Genomic DNA, 22386 nt, shown 5'->3' with positions numbered 1-22386 from the left:
CTATTATGAGAAGTATTGAAACTCATTTACTTGTAAAGGAAACAAAGACGTTTATTAATATGCAACCTTCAACAATGGCCATACTTTGTCCTACAAAGTGAACCCACCTTGTCCTACATCCAACAAGTAAACCCATCTTATCCTATATCTTACAAGTAAATCCACCTTGTCCTATATCCAAAAAATAAACCCACCTTGTCCTACATCCAACAAGTGAACCCATCTTGTCATACATCCAACAAGTAAACCCACCTTGTCATACATGGTCGTGTTGATGCTGGCCCTGTGGATCCAGACGCCCTTGTAGAAGGAGTCAGAGACAATGTCGTCCACCTCATAGCCAGCGTCTCCCAGTCCCAGGTGCTCACTGCAGAATACAAAGTGCAGCTGGTTACTCCATGGTTCAACCTTGTTGGTGGATACACAATACAAAATGAAATATATTTCCACACTAGGCATGGACTAAACAGCTTATCACATGGTACAGGACACAGGGGGAGACCCATCCTGAGAGGAGACTGACCATGAGGTGGGGAGTGGTTCATATGTCATTATAACTACAAGCATGGACAGATACAGACAAGTAGCACACACATAAAGAAACTTCAAGATATAGTTCATTGTCGGTCTGAATCAACAGACTGGGCAAGTCTTCAAGCACAGGGAACAAGTCAGACAGATCCAAGGAAAATAGGCCATGGTACTGATCTCCACCATTGATATGTTGTCGGAGAGTTTGTACAATATTGGCAGAAAGGTTTGATCTTTTGTAGGGCAACATCACATTCAAGCATTAAATACTACTCCAATTCTGATAGCTATACTTACATTTTTCAAGATATACAGGATAAAACATGGTTCTTGTTAGTCTTCAAGTGGTATTAAATGTAATAACATGTCTGATTATTATGAAGCTTTGTAGTAAAGAACAATGGTGTTAAGAAACTCCACCCATGCATTACACTGATATCAACCAGACATGACTTACTTGAACAGGGTCCTTCTGAGGGAAGAGGCAAATTTGCCTGCCATGTGCTTCCGATCCCCAAATGAGATCTCAAACTTGTTCTTTGGGAGGTCCTCCACCATTACTGCCATCTCACTGTCCCTCTTTCCCAGCATGCTCCTGTCATTGATGTTGGCTGAACCAATGATGACAGTGTCGTCATCTACGATCATCAGCTTACTATGCACATACACTAGCTCAGTGATCTGGAAGAAGGGAAACTCTATATACAAGCTGAGAACAAATCTAGCCATGTGCCTAGCATATTAGGAACATTCTGTGATATCGTGCTGACTAGAACTGGTATAATTGAAGTGGATTTGCAATACACCCACTAAATGGAAGCCTCCCTTTCCTGCCAATATGGCCAGCCATGCTTGCCACTCTCTCTGACATCTCAGACACGAGAATGAGCGTGCCCAGAGGGGCGGTTGAGAGGGCTTGATGTCATGAGTCAGGATAAGTATAAAATATCAATTATATACATATTTTTGCTTATCCTGACTCATGCTTATCATGCTTACAGAACCCAGAGGAAACGGTGGTCAGTCAGGTCATGCTGGATTCAGTTGGCTCCCATACTTCTCCCTTTCGGGAACTATAATGGTGGTTGTTTGGTCCTGTTCTTCCAATATTCATCTGTGAAGTGGGGGGATCACATTAAGTCAAACTTGTCTTCTCTTGAAGCATTTGTTGACTGAAATGTGATAATATATAGATCAGTCAGCATCCTTCTAGGGTCTAATGCAACTGTATGATTTCTATAAAGATCAGTCGTGACCTTTCCTTATGTACCAATATCTTCATTATGAGTACAAGGTCATGCTAGCCTGTTCAAGATGTGCACATGGACTCTCGACCATTATACTCTGTGGAGCATCTTGGTCTCAACAAGTCACATGATAAAAGGGTGAGTGAAACTCAGTACCCTTGTGGAACTGTTAGTTGTTGTGCAAAGACAAGTGGCCCAAACTAGTGAATGCTAGTGATATCATGTAGCTAGTGGTTGGCAAACACAAAATTTGATTTCCAAAATGATTTCCATTAGAGTTGGGCAGTTTCCATGTAGAGTGAGTGTCAACACCAAGGCTCTCTTTTCGTATGGATTGGAAGCTCACAGAGGTTCAAGTCCTGCTGCTTTGTGGCCCTCAGTGTAACGGTTCTCATCCATACTGAGACAGTGTTGCGGGATACTTCTGTAGGTGTCTCAGTAGGTAAAGGGATGAATAGGCGCTTGAAATGTTGTCTCCTTGTTTTAGTTCACAGCACATATACTTTCAACACTCTGACTGGGTATAATGATAAATCCTGTGTATCATGTGGCCCAAGGACAGTAGATAATGCCAGGATGTGGAATTGTCCGTCTGGTTGTCCAGGCAGTTAAGTTTTGGCGATGAAATCCCATCTCAGTCCTAGACATACAGTCTCATGATAGCTGGAGTCAAATCATGCACGACTAAAGTCCAGAGCACGTATTTCTGATATTCGTGCTCCTGTAGCCAGGGCGAGCAGAAACAGTGTTTTCTGTGTCAATAATTCAAGCGATGAGGTGTTGTACAACGATGTTTAAATCCCAAGCTGGAGGCTTTAATATGCGTTGTTGGTCTTCCAGATTGAATTTTCATAGTAAGGTGACTAGTTCAGGTACTTAACTCAGCTTGATCCCCGTTTTCATGATGATAACAGAGCTGAGTGCCGCCAAGTATTTCAAGAGTGTAGAGCCTTTGTCCTCTGGTACATTGTGGATGACATAAGCAGTCCGCTCTTTGAGGATGTGTAGCTTTCATTGCAGTGAAGCCTTCATTTCTAGCGTATCTTTCAAACCACATTCATTTATCATCGTACAAGGGGTGGATAAATCTATGAAAAGCTAGGGTGACTGCCTTCGCTGCACTAGTAGAATATCCTTGATGTTTCAAGCAGGTCTTATGCGATCCACACGTGAAGTTGGAATGATGTCAGACTGCTGTGTGCTTGTTTGCTGTGTGGATGCACGTGTAGGTTCTTCCACTCTGGCAGTTGTAGTGATGGTTGTCCTAGTTCCTCAATGACTACAGGGAACCAATCTTTCACTGGCCAATAAGGCATAACCAAAATCAGTTGTATCAGCATCATCTGTTTTATCTTTCCGTAGTACTGAAGGGAAGAACGCGTAAGCATTCTGCCTTTCCAACGAGAAGCTGAGAGCATCTGTTGCCCACGCTAACAGATGGCATGAATGTTGGTATCTGCTTGTTGAACCTTGTGGCAAATAGGTCTATTTGAAGAGATCCGAATATCTGACTGATGAGTTGAAACGCCTCTAGATGTAGCATCCATTCCATTGTGGTTGTAGAGGGCATGACAGCGTTGCATGTACCTGGGATGTGACATGTCTTTATGATGCTGACTTATGTTCAGATGCTGACTCAGGAACCATTGTAATGGGCGTAATTGCAGATGTCCTCGTCCTGCACTGATATGAGCAAATCAAGTAAACATTGCCACTGTCGTAGTGGTAACAGAGTGACTAGAGCTTGTTCTATCATGGCTTGAATTCTGACCCATCAATATCCTGGGATAATGATGCAGTTCTACAGAGTGATGAAACGAATCCCGAGGAAATGAATCTTGCTGTGGCTCTAATTCCGATTTCCATAGATTCACAAGCCATCCAAGTTGAGTCAGCAGCCTGATGGTGAAGTCTAACTGTAGTCTAAGTTGACTTGATGAACTTGAGTGCCATAGTCCAGGTAAAAGGTGCTGTGAAGTCCCGCCGATGTAGGTAGGTGATAATGGGGTTGGTGACCTGAGTAAATAGCAACGGGGTCGAAGATATTCTAAACAGTAGAACCAACCAGTGGAAGTGCTGAGCGTTGAATAGGAAGTGCAGATATTTCCTGGAGTCCGGATGAATCTGAATGTGCAGGTAGGCATCCTGTAGATCGCTGCTCGCTTTATGATCATTACATCCCTGGACTAATGAGTGATGGATTTAGCGGTGTGTTCAATTCTGCCATCAAATAGATGCTGACCAGAGAGCTCTGGAATGGGAGAGTCTGAAGAAGGTATGCAGGCTGGTGTCCAATGTGGAAGAACAAATAGGTTTGTATGAAGGCTGGTGTCCAGGGTGGAAGAACAAATAGGTTTGTATGAAGGCTGGTGTCCAGGGTGGAAGAAGAAATAGGTTTGTGTGAAGGCTGGTGTCCAGGGTGGAAGAAGAAATAGGTTTGTGTGAAGGCTGGTGTCCAGGGTGGAAGAAGAAATAGGTTTGTGTGAAGGCTGGTGTCCAGGGTGGAAGAACAAATAGGTTTGTGTGAAGGCTGGTGTCCAGGGTGGAAGAGGAAATAGGTTTGTGTGAAAGCTGGTGTCCAGGGTGGAAGAGTGAGTTAGTGAGTGAGTTAATATTTAACGTCACATCGGCAATAGTGCAGCCATATTGTGACGTGAACATGTTACATATTGAAATGAAGACGTGCATATAGTAAAAACCTGTCAACGAAGGACAGTAAAATGACTAGATTATCACATTGAGAATATAAAACTAGCGTCGAAATCTAAAAAATAATAGAACAATACAAACCAATTTGGACATCACAATGTAAAATTGGGCTATAGATTGCCAACAACTGAAGGTAGATCACCACACTAGGGACCATGGGGACTTACAGTACCTCAGCTTCCTGCATGGACCGTAGCTGGATTTACACCATCCCTTCAGCCATTAGCAATTTGGACAATGCTAGCCATACATTAAAATAACAAATATACTACGATTAAAAACTATTGGTAAATTTAAATTGACAATGAAAGTATCGGGACTTACGTACCTTCTCCGGGGGACAATAGTTTTACACTACTTCAACCCCCTTCGAGGGTACAGCCCCAAACAATCAAAGTTACTAACATAAACTACCAAGCATTAAAATACAACTATATACAGAACATATTAATCAAAATTCAACAAGAAAATCTATTTCTTTTAAAAAACCAATGATTAAAGGACAATTAACTGTGCTAAAAAGATCATGAAGTGTTTTCACATTGAAATATTTATCCCTTGTGATGGAGAATTCAACACAGTCAAGCAGGATATGCTTGACTGTAACTCTCTCATCACAAGGGATACAAAACGGAGGATCTTCACCTTTCAACAGGTACGCATGGGTATACCTTGTGTGGCCAATACGACATCGTCGCATGATAACCTCTTCAAATCTCGACTGACAACCCAAGTGGGTATATCCAATATACGGTTTTATGGCGTGTAATTTATTTCTTCCCACTTGGGTGTCCCATTTCTTCTGCATCAGATCACGGATGTAAGTTCTAATGCAAGCTTTGAAATCAGAGTAAGGGATAAGAAGTGGTGTAATAGATTTGTTGAGTGCTGCCTTGGCAGCAAGATCGGCCGTTGTATTTCCAGAAATGCCCACGTGGCTGGGCAACCAACAAAAGACGATGTCGCATTGGCAAGTAGCAAGATCATTATACAATTCAATAATCTCAATTAAAAGTGGATGTTTACAAGACACATTTTTTATAGCCTGAAGGCAAGAAAGAGAATCAGAACAGATTATATACTGTTTATGTTTAGGATGTCGTTGAATATACTTAAGAGCCGTTAATATCGCGTTTGCTTCTGCAGTAAAAATAGAGCTTTTATCTGGTATTCTAGAAGATATTGTCCTGGATCCAATGACAGTGGCACAAGCCACTGTGCCACCGTCCTTGGATCCATCGGTAAATATGAATTTGTAATTGGTATATTTGTTTTTAAGTTGATAATATTCTTGTTTATATTGTAAGCCATTGGTTTCTGATTTTTTAAATGAGGTCAATGTTAGGTCGACTTGTGGTCTCACCAACTGCCATGGAGGAGAAGAAAGAAGTCGGGAAGGAGCTATATTGTCCAGCTCAATACCAGCAGCAGCAATAAATGGCTTAATTCTGAGCCCAAGAGGCGGGACAAGAGAAGACTTTTTGTTATACAAATCCTCATAAAGAGGGTTAAAGACACAGTCAAATGCAGGATTTGACTCAGTAGAAAATAATTTGGCAATATATTGTAAAGAGAGCTTTATACGACGGTGGTTAAGAGAAGGTTCATCGGCCTCAACGTACAGACTGTCAACAGGAGAAGTTCGAAAAGACCCAAGACAAAGTCTTAGGCCCTGGTGGTGGACGGAATCAAGTAATTTTAGGTTGCTCTGACAGGCTCCACCATAGACGATCGAGCCATAATCAAGTTTCGATCGTACCAACGATCTATATAAGTGAAGGAGGGTAGTTTGATCCCCTCCCCATTTTGAATTAGAAACAACCTTTAATAAATCAAGTGCCTTCAAGCATTTTGCTTTTAGATATTTAATATGAGGCAAAAACGTCAAATGTGAATCGAAAATGAGACCTAAGAACGTAGCTTCCTTGACAACTTTGATGGGGGTGCCACTTAAAAACAGTTCTGGATCTTTATGGGGTTTGTATTGACGGCAAAAGTGTATACAATTGGTTTTTGATTTAGAAAATTTAAAGCCGTTTTCAAGACACCACTTATCTATTTTATTTAAACACATCTGCAGTTGCCGCTCAATAGTATGCATATTTTTTCCGCGGCAAGAAATATTAAAATCATCCACAAAGAGTGATCCATCTATTGAATCATTTAAAACTGTGGATAAACTATTGATCTTTATACTAAACAATGTGACAGACAAAATACTACCTTGCGGGACACCCTGATCCTGACTGTAATAATCAGACAGGGTAGAGCCCACTCGGACTTGAAATTGCCTGTCATTTAAAAAGTTGGAGATAAATTGAGGCAAACGGCCTCGTAAGCCAAAGTCATGTAAATCTTTTAAAATTCCATGTTTCCATGTCGTGTCGTAAGCTTTTTCTAAATCGAAAAAGATCGACACTGCATGTTGTTTATTAATAAGGGCATTTTTGACAAAAGATTCCAAGCGCACTAAATGATCGACAGTACTTCTATTTTTATGAAAACCACATTGTATATCTGTAATTAGGTTATTGGTTTCCAAGTACCAAACAAGTCGATTATTTATCATGCGCTCCATGGTCTTACAAACGCAGCTTGTTAGCGAAATTGGCCGATAATTCGATGGATCGGTATGATCACGTCCAGGTTTCGGTATGGGAACAACAATAGCATCACGCCATGATGAAGGAAATGATCCAGATGTCCAAATGTCATCAAAAATATGTAAGAGCGTCTCTAAACATGATTCAGGTAAGTGCTTCAGGAGTTGATAATGTATGTTATCAGCTCCTGTGGCAGTATCATGAGCCTGGTCAAGAGCAGTATGGAGTTCGTTAATTGAAAATACCTCATTATAATCTTCACCATTATCGGAAGTGAAATTGATAGATTTCTTTTCTTGCTGTTTTTGATACTTTTGGAATTGAGGTTCATAATTAGTTGAAGAAGAATGTTTGGCCAATGTTTCACCAAGCTTATTAGCAATATCGGATTTATTTGTTAGTAGCTGGTTTCCGTCTTTTAGGTGGTGAATGCTAGCTCGAGAACCCTTACCCTTGATCTTCTGGATCATATTCCACACTTTCGAAATTGGGGTACGTGCATTGATTTTAGAGACATATGTTCGCCAAGATTGGCGTTTATTTTGCTTAAAAGTCCGCCGTGCTTTTGCGTTTAAAAGTTTAAATTTGTTCAAGTTATGGACTGTGGGATGGCGACGGAAATAATGTTCGGCCTTCTTCCGTGCCTTTCTGGCCTGTTTGCAGGTATCATTAAACCATGGTTTTTGAATGTGTGGGTTCATAGAGGACTTAGGAATACATTCATCGGCTATCTTTTTCAGCTCATCAGAAAATAATTGTATAGGGTCAGAGACATCAATAAACACATCTGATTTTAAATTATTAATGGCAAGCATTTCAAATAAAGACCAGTTGGCCTTATTAAAATTCCATTTTGTGGAGGGAGGGACATCTGAAGGAGTTACAGGGTTTAGAATGGTAGGGAAGTGATCACTTCCACAGAGGTCCACATGAACGGACCAGTCAAATTCGTTTAGCAGTTGTGCGTCTGTAATTGATAAATCAAGAGCAGAGTAAGTACCAGTACCGGGATGTAAATATGTTTGGGAGCCATCATTAAATACACATAAGCTGTTATTAGAAATGAAATCTTCCAGGAGCTTCCCCTTAGTATTGGTCTGAGAACTACCCCAAAGTGGATTATGTCCATTTAAATCCCCCATGATAACGCAGGGCTTTGGGAGCTGGTCATAGAGAGCTTGAAGTTCAGATTGTTGGAGAGATGAAGACGGTGGAAGATACAGAGAACACAATGTAAAAACAATATGTAAAGTTACTCTGATGGCAACAGCTTGAAGAGGAGTAGTAAGGTTGATAGGGCTATGGATGACACCTCGTTTCATTAGGATTGATGTACCACCAGTGGCTTTAGCTCCATGAGTTGAAAAGACATTATAAGAAGTATAGCCTCTGACATCAAACTTGTCAGTGTCTTTGAAGTACGTTTCTTGTAAGCATATAGCCGATGGATTAAAATCTTGAATTAAGAGCCGTAAATCAGTGAAATTATTCCTAAGACCTCTACAGTTCCACTGAACTAATGTACTTTTAGACATTATGGTGGAGTTATAGGAGATCGCTCACGGTCTTTCTTCTTCGGAGAATGACTCCGGGAACGGGTGCTCTGAGGAGAGGAAACATCCATGTCCTCTAGCACGCCAAACTTATTGAAGAGAAAAGCAGTATTTTTCTGTGCTTTAGGCACACGATCTGAACGTTGCTTTTGCTTGGAATAGTTTACATTTGGATTTGTTTTCTTTTCATTTGAATGATGATCAGTTTGTGACGCAGATGTCTGTTGAGATGATGTGGCATGAGCATTAGTAGACAGTAATAACGGAGCAGAGGATTCAGTCCATGTGTATTCTGTCTGGCAACCCACTGTATTAACTGAAATGGTTCGTGGGGCTGTATTAGAAGCTGGAATAGAAACGGAAACAGTAGCAGCATAGGATGGCCCTGGAGTTTCTTGGGCAAGAACAATCTTTTTTGCATCCTGGAAAGAGATATTGCGTTCATATTTGACGCGTGAAATTTTGGATTGCTGTTTCCACACTGGGCAGTCTTTAGATGAAGAAGGATGATTGCCTGAACAATTGACACAAGAAGGGGATTTGTCACACAATGCACTGTTTTCACATGTTCCGCCACATCGATGACAAGCAGCTGGGTTTCGGCATGATTTAGAGCAGTGTCCATACTTTTGACAACAGTAACATCTCAGTGGATTTGGAATAAATGCATCGACCCTTAGATGACAATAACCTGCTTTTAGCGAGTCTGGACGCGTTGGAACACCGAAAGTGAATAAATAAGTGTTAGTATTTTTAATTTCATTGTTTTTCCTGAGAGTAAAACGTTTCACATCAATAACACCTTGTGAATGTAGCTCTGAAAGAATGTCACACACATTCATATCTGAGAGGCATTGACCAACATCGCGGACAATGCCTTTACAGGTGTTTAAAGTTCTATGAGGTGAAACCTCAATAGGAACGTTAGCTAGTGACTTTGCAGAAAGGAGGATCTGTGATTGGATTTGTTTTTTGCATTCGATAAGTAAATGTCCCGACCGAAGCTTTTTTATCTCTTTGACGTCACCAGCTAATCCTTCAATGCCCTTTGCAATGGCAAAGGGATTTAACTTGAGAGGACTGCCATCAGGAGAACACATAACAAGATAACGTGCCCAATGATCAAGTTTGTTTTGAGATAGTAAGATATCATCATCAGAAGAACAAGAATCATCCAATTCGTGTGAACGTTTTTTTTGTGGGGGTGCCATGGTTGTAGCAAATATGATTCACCCTCCTAGCTCCCCACCCACCATGGAGTGTCTACATGGACGATGCCTTATGTCAGTGGGTCTCCAGCAGACGGCACCAAGGATACTAGGAGGGTATACTCAAGCAGGAAAAATCTTGAAAAGATAAATCCTACCAGATTGGCCCATGAGCCATCGCCTTCTGGCATAGGACTCTAGGCAAAAGAATGAGTCAGAAATTATGTTTTTCAACCAACCTTTAGCGCCAAGACAATACAATACATAGTGGAATAAATCATATTGTGTGCAACATATTTGTCCATGCACAGGGCTTGGCATGACCAGCCGATTGGTAGAATCGGGCCCATTCTACCACCCGTCTAGGTGAAGTAAGGGGCAAAGTGGTGTGTTGGACAAAGGAACGCTATTCCTGGAACCAGTGTCTTCAACCACCAGCCTACCGTCCTCCACCGACACGGGACGCAACCCATGGCCAACAGGTTGCCCAATTCGGTTGCTCCTTGCAACCAGCAATGGGGTGCTATGGACCTAATTGACCCGGGTCCACACGGGGGTTGGCAAGCTCTTAGCGTTATCCGGCACCCACCACGAGGAGGTGGCTTGCCACGGGTGCCCCAGGGTGGAAGAACAAATAGGTTTGTATGAAGGCTGGTGTCCAGGGTGGAAGAACAAATAGGTTTGTATGAAGGCTGGTGTCCAGGGTGGAAGAACAAATAGGTTTGTATGAAGGCTGGTGTCCAGTGTGGAAGAACAAATAGGTTTGTATGAAGGCTGGTGTCCAGGGTGGAAGAACAAATAGGTTTGTATGAAGGCTGGTGTCCAGGGTGGAAGAACAAATAGGTTTGTATGAAGGCTGGTGTCCAGGGTGGAAGAACAAATAGGTTTGTATGAAGGCTGGTGTCCAGGGTGGAAGAACAAATAGGTTTGCATGAAGAGGCTGGTGTCCAGTGTGGAAGAACAAAGAGGTTTGTGTGAAGGCTGGTGTCCAGTGTATAACATATGTGGATCAACCTACAGTCGTAACTTACACTGGGAGCAGGATTCCGTCAACTAGGACTGAGTCTAAGTTGAAGAAAACATGTCCAAAACACATGAAAATTTATAAATTTCAACAATCATCATGACAATAATGATTACAATGCAAAAACCGAATATGACACAATTCACTTTACAGTGAAATATAAGCAAAACCTATCACTGTATCGGGACCCAAAGTGCCCCTAACCGTCCTCATCGTGCGATGAAAGAGAGAGTGGTAAGCATGGCTGGTCATGTGACTGCGGCAGTAGGTTAGTGTATTGTACGTCTGCTTCAATCAGAAGGGAACTTCAAGGGATTTCAAGTCTTTCACTATCTTTGCATAGAGAGAGGAGATAAGCATAATCCCGTCTCTGGATACAGGAAAATAACTGATACAGTATGCGAGTTGCAACAGATATAGGTCTGGGATTATTTGCTGTAACAAGAGCTCTGGGTATATGACTTACAAAGCTCCCAAACCACTGTATATTGAACTAAAGGCATTGTGTGCTAGACAAACCATTCATGGCACCCACTGGGTGTAGCATCAAGAGTGGCCATGGCTTCCTTGTATGACAAAAATGGAAAATGTAACTTTCTGTCTGTCCTGGTGTTAATCTAAGCACTAACAAGACTTGCCCTTGCAACTGTGGTCGTTTACCACATCTAACACTCAATAGAACATGCTGACTTACTGGTTTACCGTTGAGTTCGTCATGTGTTCGCAGCCCGTTGAAGATGATGTACTGCATTGGGTCGGGCACTGAAACAGGAACAATGAATATTCTATATCACAGACATTGTTGGAAGGGTGGATTTGAAAGATTTCAGGAATATCTTGAAATTTTGGATTGAAATTCAAACAAAACATAAACAAAACGATTTTCAGGAGATGCATGAATTCAATCAGGCAGATTTTGTTTATTACTCGGAGTCTGTGGCAAGTTCGTTGTTTGAAAAGTAATGAAACGGTTCACTGTGTCCAAATCGGGATGCACACGTGATTCAACAAAGAGCAAAAATCTTGCATAAGACACTGATGCATGGTATGAAAATGTGATTAGAAACTATACTCGTTGCTGAATACACACTACAAAAGACTGTATTATTTATATAACCAGACAACTTTCCTACCTTCTTTACTGAGTTTCTCTATAAGAGAGTTGCCTCCCCTGCATATAGACGAGTAGTTCCAGTGAGTGACAGCTTGCAGGGCAGTGCCCCCTGGTGTTCCAAACTCCCCCTCAAAGGCTGGCAGTAGGGGCATCATCACATACACGCGGAACATCTCCCCTGCCCTGACAACAAAAACACACATAGGAGTCACCTTGAAACACTAGAGCTACTTGAAGTCAACAAACCACAAACATGCAATGAAAATAACACAAGTACACAGACATTGTATTCAGTCATAAGCTTTTGTCAAGGTTCTAACCTCACTGAGGCTGAACTCTGTGAAATATCTGACTTGTATTAATCTGGGCCAGATTTTCAAGGCTCTCTTAGAGTGATCAAAAACATCAGCACTGATCTCGGATACAATGAAGTGAGGCTGACTACAAATTGCCGAACCTGTCCACTTATTGTCTTACACAACATTCTGTATTACTGATAGGCATGGAGTGTCTGCTTGTACACTTATTGTCCCATACAATGCTCTGCATTACAGATGGGCATGGAGTGCCTGCTTGCACACTTATTGTCCCATACAATGCTCTGCATTACCGACGGGCATGGAGTGTCTGCTTGTACACTTATTGTCCCATACAATGCTCTGCATCACAGACGGGCATGGAGTGTCTGCTTGTACACTTATTGTCCCATACAATGCTCTGTATTACCAATAGACATGGAGTGTCTGCTTGCACACTTATTGTCCCATACAATGCTCTGCATTACCGACGGGCATGGAGTGTCTGCTTGTACACTTATTGTCCCATACAATGCTCTGTATTACCGACGGGCATGGAGCGTCTGCTTGTACACTTATTGTCCCATACAATGCTCTGTATTACCAATAGACATGGAGTGTCTGCTTGTACACTTATTGTCCCATACAATGCTCTGTATTACCAATAGACATGGAGTGTCTGCTTGTACACTTATTGTCCCATACAATGCTCTGCATTACCGACGGGCATGGAGTGTCTGCTTGTACACTTATTGTCCCATACAATGCTCTGTATTACCAATAGACATGGAGTGTCTGCTTGTACACTTATTGTCCCATACAATGCTCTGCATTACCGACGGGCATGGAGTGTCTGCTTGTACACTTATTGTCCCATACAATGCTCTGTATTACCGACGGGCATGGAGTGTCTTCTTGTACACTTATTGTCCCATACAATGCTCTGTATTACCGACGAGCATGGAGTGTCTGCTTGTACACTTATTGTCCCATACAATGCTCTGTATTACCGACGAGCATGGAGTGTCTGCTTGTACACTTATTGTCCCATACAATGCTCTGTATTACAGACGGGCATGGAGTGTCTGCTTGTACACTTATTGTCCCATACAACGCTCTGTATTACCGATGGGCATGGAGTGTCTGCTTGTACACTTATTGTCCCATACAATGCTCTGCATTACCGACGGGCATGGAGTGTCTGCTTGTACACTTTTTGTCCCATACAATGCTCTGCATTACAGATGGGCATGGAGTGTCTGCTTGTACACTTATTGTCCCATACAATGCTCTGTATTACCAATAGACATGGAGTGTCTGCTTGTACACTTATTGTCCCATACAATGCTCTGTATTACCAATAGACATGGAGTGTCTGCTTGTACACTTATTGTCCCATACAATGCTCTGCATTACCGACGGGCATGGAGTGTCTGCTTGTACACTTATTGTCCCATACAATGCTCTGTATTACCAATAGACATGGAGTGTCTGCTTGTACACTTATTGTCCCATACAATGCTCTGCATTACCGACGGGCATGGAGTGTCTGCTTGTACACTTATTGTCCCATACAATGCTCTGTATTACCGACGGGCATGGAGTGTCTTCTTGTACACTTATTGTCCCATACAATGCTCTGTATTACCGACGAGCATGGAGTGTCTGCTTGTACACTTATTGTCCCATACAATGCTCTGTATTACCGACGAGCATGGAGTGTCTGCTTGTACACTTATTGTCCCATACAATGCTCTGTATTACAGACGGGCATGGAGTGTCTGCTTGTACACTTATTGTCCCATACAACGCTCTGTATTACCGATGGGCATGGAGTGTCTGCTTGTACACTTATTGTCCCATACAATGCTCTGCATTACCGACGGGCATGGAGTGTCTGCTTGTACACTTTTTGTCCCATACAATGCTCTGCATTACAGATGGGCATGGAGTGTCTGCTTGTACACTTATTGTCCCATACAATGCTCTGTATTACCGACGGGCATGGAGTGTCTGCTTGTACACTTATTGTCCCATACAATGCTCTGTATTACCAATAGACATGTAGTGTCAGCTTGTACACTAATTGTCCCATACAATGCTCTGCATTACCGATGGGCATGGAGTGTCTGCTTGTACACTAATTGTCCCATACAATGCTCTGTATTACCGACGGGCATGGAGTGTCTGCTTGTACACTTATTGTCCCATACAATGCTCTGTATTAACGACGGGCATGGAGTGTCTGCTTGTACACTTATTGTCTTATGGAACACTCTGTATTACCTATAGGCACGGAGTATCCGCTTGTACAGAGCATTCCCCACATCGTTGGACACTGAGGAGGAGTTGTCTATTTGTGTTATGAAGAACTGGTTCTGGAAAAACAAACAAGTTCATCTTATAATACAACTATAATCATGTTGAAATGTTGATACACTGAAATATCAAACACATGCTTCCGTGTAGAATGTCAATTGATTGCAAAAAAAATATTCTGCACCATTCCTCCTTAAGGCAAAGATGTCTTTCATAACGTGGTCAAAAGTAAGACACGTATTTGTGATTACTGTATGACAGTAGAGTACAAACTCTTGTACATTTTGGGGTTGATTCATTATCTGTGGACCCCGACTGACAACATCCTAGTCCAAAGGGTCCTTACGAGGCACCAAGTCAAACCCCTGTTACAGTGAGTGGCACTTGACATACTTACACTATTACAAAATTAAAAGAGGAACAAGGATTGTACATGAATGTTATCTGGTATACTCCTGTACACAAATTTATCATTACAAGACAAAATACTGGTATTTTTGAGCTTTGTAGTTATGAGACAGATTGTCTATCTTGACTGCAAATGATGACCCATGGTCCCACTGCATGCAAGGCTCCCTATCCTGCTTACTGTAACTGACTGTCAAATACCTCAATGTATATATAGTGCTTGGAGTTCTCTATACAGTGGATGTAGGCTTCGTGGATGGAGTTCTCAATAGCTTCAATCCCTGCTGACCAGCCTGATGTACTTCGTAGTATCTGCAGACAGTCACAATAAGTATCAAACATTGGAGCTGTAGGTTAGGTCTGCAAGTATGAATAGTGAGGCTGAAGGTCAAGGTCAAGTAACTTCAGGTTGTATACCAATCAGGACGGAGTAGACAACTACCTGCCTGAACATTTAGCAGTTTGGAGTCAAATTTTGTTGAAAGGACTTGTCAAAGAAGAACGGGTCACTCAAAAATAACATCACCACAGATATTTGTTATCACTAAGATCACCTAAATAAGTCCCCGAGTATATTTACATATTTACAATGACAACAAAGTAAACTGTGCCTCTGTAACCACATGCAAGGTCAACGTTGATGCCTGCTGTCTTACAAAGCCTGGGATGAACCAACATTACAACCGGAAATGACATCAAGCACTGTTACAGAGAACTATCAACGCTGCACCTGTGTTTCAACAGTAAAGGTAATCTTCCTTGACTCACCTGTGTTTTGACATAAAAATTATTCTTCCTTGACCTGCCTGTGTTTTGACATAAAAGATACTCTTCCTTGACTTACCTGTGTTTTGACATTAGAGGTGATCTCCAGTGACTCACCTGTGTTTTGACGTTAAAGGTGATGTTCTTGATTGACTGAGGGATCTGACACTTGACATTGTTTTTTGGAAGAAGCAGAGGGAAATTGTTATTCTTCTTACATTTAGCCAGCTGAAACAGCAGGTTTAAACAACAATCATTGGCTGTATATAACTAAATAAATAGGTTTTATGCCCAAACATCACTATGTAGGTGCAATAACCTTAAACAAACCATTAACTGTGATGTCTTTATCTCATACATGATATCTTGATTAAAGAGTGAGTGATTACTAAATTATTGAAATAATATTATAGGTCACAGCATCAAGAATAGACTTCACATGTTGCAAGCCATACGCCCTGTCACACCTAACATTGTGACACAATGCAGTAACTCTGAGGCCAAGTATCATACTGAGGAAGCACTTCAGTTACTACATTGCAAAACAAAACAGATGGGATATTCTGCATCATTGTTCTAAATACCTTTGTAAAATTCCACCGGGCAATAAAATGCCTGGCTACATCCCGAGCACCCTTTCCATACACAACGGTGCCGATGTCGTGCCACGGCATGCGAGGGGTGACATTGCGGTCAATGAAATCTAGAAAACAAGAAATGTGTCACAAGTGGAGATAATTCACCATGAGTACATGAAAGTATATTCACAGTTGAAGTCCTAACAAGAAAATGAAGAAAGATTGAATATATGTCAATCTGCTTCATGTTGTCAATGTCATCAGAGGAACCTCTACAGCATTTCCAGTGTGTAAACCTCCTAACCTGCATATGGGGAGTGGAGTTCAACAAAGTCCTTATGGATGAAGTTGACGTAGTCCTTCCCGATCCATAGCCTCGATGACCCTTGGAGTCCTTTCTCTGCTATGTCCTGCTCGCTCTTTGTCCGCTGAATGTCGGGAGGCAGATCCATGTGAAGTTCAAAGCTGTAGTAAGGAAGGTCACATGATACAGTGAAATGTCATTCAGCATCCAGAGCTCTCTTATCTCAGCTACAGAAGTGTATCAATGAAGACTTATTAGCTGAAAGAAGAATTCACTTTGAGACAAGTTTGCAATGCTTCTTGTACTACATAATTCCACCTACCTTCCTGCTCTTTCACGAAACTTGGCCATAAGCTGAAAAAGAACAGACATATGTATAAATATGCACCAATACAACATTGGAAGATTATAAAAAACAATTCACTTTTCTAAACAGTTGAACACATATCCAAATTTCTCCAAATACACAATGAAATAAGAACTCACAAAATGTTTCCGCTTTTTCTTTGTATCACCCATCAACAGCTCTCTGGGTATTTTTTCTGGGACTTGATTTTTCCGAACAACTGATTCAAACTTCTGCACATTAAACACCATCTTCCATCTTCTCCGGGCAGCAGGATTGCTGGTAGGGCTTCCAGGTGGGTCGTCCTTGCCATGGGAACCTCCCTTGTTGTTGTTCTGTTCTGCTCCCATCAACTTGTTGACTGCTTTCAACCTGACTGCTGCAGTGAATATATCAGGCACATCAGTGCCAGTTTTCCCAATTGCTTTACCTTGAGGACTTTTCTGTTCACCACTAATCAGTTCTGTCTCTGAATTATGAGATCTGTTTGAAGTGTCACTGCTGGCACTATTTCTTTGTCTTGCATTCACATGATGAACAGTTTCAGGCACTATAACATCTCCTGTATCCATGGCAAACGACTTTTTTAATTTGCTCTTGGCGCCAGATTCACCTCGACCTTTCTTTGGAATGATGAGCTTCAGATCTTTCTGGTTTGCCTTCTCCTTCCACAAGTGGGTTCCACTCTCAGCAGCATTCCTCTCATTAGTGTGAGCTTCTAAAACAGGATTCTGAGCAACAACAGTACCATCAACAACATCACGTGCTTCATCATGTGATTGGTCATGTGACTGACTAGTCCTCACACTCTCTGACTGGTTCACTTCACTTTTAGATAATTCTGATTCGTTGACTTCTGCTTTAAATATTGATTGTGAATTTTGTGTTACTCCTTCTGATTGGTTACTTGTCCCGCTAGTTGACTGTGATTGTATCACGTGATCTTCACCAGTGACTTTTGGTCGCTCGTCAGGTGAAGGAGGGATAACATGGATGCTGACTTCTGCTGGCGACACTTGGGTCAGTGGCAGTGACGATGGTACTGTCAGTTTGTCAGTGGAGCCAAGGTCTTCATTTAACTGAAACAAATTAAACAAAACCTATGACATCTGCTACATTTATGAAAGCAGGGTATTGTATCAGTTGTGGCTGGGGTGTCATCTGAAACATGGCACTTTGCTGCACAGAGTTGCATCCCTTGGTCAGTTTCACCTAAACTATCCCAGCCCTTCATCAATATAAGGCCATCAATATTTCCATATCTCCACCCTCAGGAAGAAAGCAGAAAATATTTTACAGCAATAAAGCAATAAAAGTAGGGCTTTCACTTAGGAACCATTCATAATCTATGGCTGGGGTGTGGTGATGAGGATTGTTGGGGGTGGGGTGGGGGTATTGGGTGTGTTACACATTTTGTTCTGGGGAGGGGGTCATTAACCTTGTACATGCTCCTCCAGAAATGTCACCATCCCCTTGTAGCCATTAATTAGGACCTGTCCCTTACTGTGCAACTTTTAACCATCTAATGAAATTGTAAACTTTAGATCAATTCATAATATTTTCAAACTAGTTTATCATATGGATCTGTTTGCATTGGAAATGGACGTGATGTGTAACCTCAACATATAATATGAGAAGTAATTATTACACATTTATATGTACCATGTTACATATAATATTGTATCTTTGATCCAGATGAATATATTGTCAGCAAAACAATATTAACACCCAAAACATAATTTCTGTCAGCTCAATGGCCACACTTCTCATAAGTGGCTCACCTCCGTGGTGTCTGTGACAGCTGATTCTTCTGGATGGATGCTGATGCTGGAGACATTCACCTCAGAGGAAGTCCGCATCAGATCTACCGAGCCAAGGTCCTTCAGTCTGAAACAGACACGCAAGTCCTCTACACTCCAACACTCACAATAAATATTCAAGCTGACCCATGAAGTTTATGTGTCTTTGTGTCTTGACTGCATATCATTTGCCATACCATGTTCCACAACAGAGTAAAAAATTGTACAATCTACATTCTATGAAAAGGTAATAGAGCATAAGATATATCTTAATTCATAAGTTTAAATCCATGAAAAATTCATTCTCATAAAATGTTTCAGGACTTGTAAACAGTTTTCTAAGAAGCTAGCATGTTCTGTATCCTCACGTACCTGTGCTTCTCGTCATCCCAACGACCATAGCAGAGATCTATTCCTCCAAGGAAGGCCACTGATTGGTCGATGACCACCAGCTTCTCGTGATGCGCCCATAACAATACACCATTGGCGCCATGATCAGGATGACGCAGAACCTAGCAACATGTCATTTTGAGATGAATCACAAGTTTCTGTCATATATATCATGCTACGTTTAGTAACCAGAAACTTGTTGTACAAATTATATATACTTGAGTCAACAATGACTGACGGATTTGATCAATAACAAACGTCAGGTTTTTGTTATATAAGCTTATATGAATAGGTAAGCCATAATCTGAATCACTAAAGGGATATTCTAAGTACAATCCAAAGTCCTACTGAGATAACGTTTTAATAAATTAAGAAGTCTGATTCCTTTAGAATTAAACTGTAATATTTCCACCATCATGGCCATTTCAAGTCCTGGACTGGGTTTACAATTGGTGGGTTTACAGATGGAGGGTTTACAGTTAGAAGGTTTACAATTGGTAGGTTTACAGTTGGGGGTTTGCAGTCGGTTTCTGTTATCCACAGTTGGTGGATGATTAGTAGAATGGACAGTTGAGTTGACGGTTGTTTGGACATACCCTGATGTTCTCTGTGTTCCTGTTCATGAGGATGTGTTTACTGTATCTGCTGTTGATCTGCAGGGCCAGCTCCACCTCCTTGTACAGCAGGATGTACACCTTGACCCCCATCTCCTGCACAACAACAACAACCAGGCTTAGTTCACTCCCCTTGTACAGCAGGATGTACACCTTGACCCCCATCTCCTGCACAACAACAACAACCAAGCTTAGTTCACTCCCCTTGTACAGTAGGATGTACACCTTGACCCCCATCTCCTGCACAACAACAACAACCAGGCTTAGTTCACTCCCCTTGTACAGCAGGATGTACACCTTGACCCCCATCTCCTGCACAACAACAACAACCAGACTTACTTCACTCCCCTTGTACAGCAGGATGTACACCTTGACCCCCATCTCCTGCACAACAACAACAACCAGGCTTAGTTCACTCCCCTTGTACAGCAGGATGTACACCTTGACCCCCATCTCCTGCACAACAACAACAACCAGGCTTAGTTCACTCCCCTTGTACAGTAGGATGTACACCTTGACACCCATCTCCTGCACAACAACAACAACCAGGCTTGGTTCACTCCCCTTGTACAGCAGGATGTACACCTTGACCCCCATCTCCTGCACAACAACAACAACCAGGCTTAGTTCACTCCCCTTGTACAGCAGGATGTACACCTTGACCCCCATCTCCTGCACAACAACAACAACCAGACTTAGTTCACTCCCCTTGTACAGTAGGATGTACATCTTGACCCCCATCTCCTGCACAACAACAACAACCAGGCTTAGTTCACTCCCCTTGTACAGTAGGATGTACACCTTGACCCCCATCTCCTGCACAACAACAACAACCAGGCTTAGTTCACTCCCCTTGTACAGCAGGATGTACACCTTGACCCCCATCTCCTGCACAACAACAACAACCAGGCTTAGTTCACTCCCCTTGTACAGTAGGATGTACACCTTGACACCCATCTCCTGCACAACAACAACCAGGCTTAGTTCACTCCCCTTGTACAGTAGGATGTACACCTTGACCCCCATCTCCTGCACAACAACAACCAGACTTAGTTCACTCCCCTTGTACAGCAGGATGTACACCTTGACCCCCATCTCCTGCACAACAACAACAACCAGACTTAGTTCACTCCCCTTGTACAGCAGGATGTACACCTTGACACCCATCTCCTGCACAACAACAACAACCAGGCTTAGTTCACTCCCCTTGTACAGCAGGATGTACACCTTGACCCCCATCTCCTGCACAACAACAACAACCAGGCTTAGTTCACTCCCCTTGTACAGTAGGATGTACACCTTGACCCCCATCTCCTGCACAACAACAACAACCAGGCTTAGTTCACTCCCCTTGTACAGCAGGATGTACACCGTGACCCCCATCTCCTGCACAACAACAACAACCAGGCTTAGTTCACTCCCCTTGTACAGTAGGATGTACACCTTGACCCCCATCTCCTGCACAACAACAACCAGGGCTTAGTTCACTCCCCTTGTACAGTAGGATGTACACCTTGACCCCCATCTCCTGCACAACAACAACCAGGCTTAGTTCACTCCCCTTGTACAGTAGGATGTACACCTTGACCCCCATCTCCTGCACAACAAGAACAACCAGACTTAGTTCACTCCCCTTGTACAGCAGGATGTACACCTTGACCCCCATCTCCTGCACAACAACAACAACCAGACTTAGTTCACTCCCCTTGTACAGTAGGATGTACACCTTGACACCCATCTCCTGCACAACAACAACAACCAGGCTTGGTTCACTCCCCTTGTACAGCAGGATGTACACCTTGACCCCCATCTCCTGCACAACAACAACAACCAGGCTTAGTTCACTCCCCTCGTACAGCAGGATGTACACCTTGACCCCCATCTCCTGCACAACAACAACAACCAGACTTAGTTCACTCCCCTTGTACAGTAGGATGTACATCTTGACCCCCATCTCCTGCACAACAACAACAACCAGGCTTAGTTCACTCCCCTTGTACAGTAGGATGTACACCTTGACCCCCATCTCCTGCACAACAACAACAACCAGGCTTAGTTCACTCCCCTTGTACAGCAGGATGTACACCTTGACCCCCATCTCCTGCACAACAACAACAACCAGGCTTAGTTCACTCCCCTTGTACAGTAGGATGTACACCTTGACACCCATCTCCTGCACAACAACAACCAGGCTTAGTTCACTCCCCTTGTACAGTAGGATGTACACCTTGACCCCCATCTCCTGCACAACAACAACCAGACTTAGTTCACTCCCCTTGTACAGCAGGATGTACACCTTGACCCCCATCTCCTGCACAACAACAACAACCAGACTTAGTTCACTCCCCTTGTACAGTAGGATGTACACCTTGACACCCATCTCCTGCACAACAACAACCAGGCTTAGTTCACTCCCCTTGTACAGCAGGATGTACACCTTGACCCCCATCTCCTGCACAACAACAACAACCAGGCTTAGTTCACTCCCCTTGTACAGTAGGATGTACACCTTGACCCCCATCTCCTGCACAACAACAACAACCAGGCTTAGTTCACTCCCCTTGTACAGCAGGATGTA

General features: G+C 42.5%; 1 protein-coding gene across 4 annotated transcripts in view; it reads right to left on the bottom strand.

The window, feature by feature from the left end:
* LOC137286341 (phospholipase D1-like) overlaps positions 1-22386 on the bottom strand; it is a 79751-nt gene that overhangs the window by 5811 nt on the left and 51554 nt on the right. For all 4 annotated transcript variants that reach the window (XM_067818138.1, XM_067818137.1, XM_067818141.1 and 1 more), the window contains 14 exons: positions 19791-19904; positions 19177-19316; positions 18787-18892; positions 17146-18084; positions 16982-17013; positions 16660-16820; positions 16362-16480; positions 15895-16005; positions 15214-15324; positions 14572-14663; positions 12009-12172; positions 11570-11637; positions 989-1212; positions 253-367 (listed from right to left, as the gene is read on the bottom strand). In XM_067818138.1, coding sequence (XP_067674239.1) covers positions 253-367; positions 989-1212; positions 11570-11637; positions 12009-12172; positions 14572-14663; positions 15214-15324; positions 15895-16005; positions 16362-16480; positions 16660-16820; positions 16982-17013; positions 17146-18084; positions 18787-18892; positions 19177-19316; positions 19791-19904 — 2496 coding nt within the window. The remainder of the gene's footprint in view (positions 1-252; positions 368-988; positions 1213-11569; positions 11638-12008; positions 12173-14571; positions 14664-15213; positions 15325-15894; positions 16006-16361; positions 16481-16659; positions 16821-16981; positions 17014-17145; positions 18085-18786; positions 18893-19176; positions 19317-19790; positions 19905-22386) is intronic.

The sequence above is a fragment of the Haliotis asinina genome, chromosome 6 (genome assembly GCF_037392515.1).
Source record: "Haliotis asinina isolate JCU_RB_2024 chromosome 6, JCU_Hal_asi_v2, whole genome shotgun sequence".
NCBI lineage: Eukaryota > Metazoa > Mollusca > Gastropoda > Lepetellida > Haliotidae > Haliotis > Haliotis asinina.
This window is presented reverse-complemented; position numbering and strand designations above follow the sequence as displayed.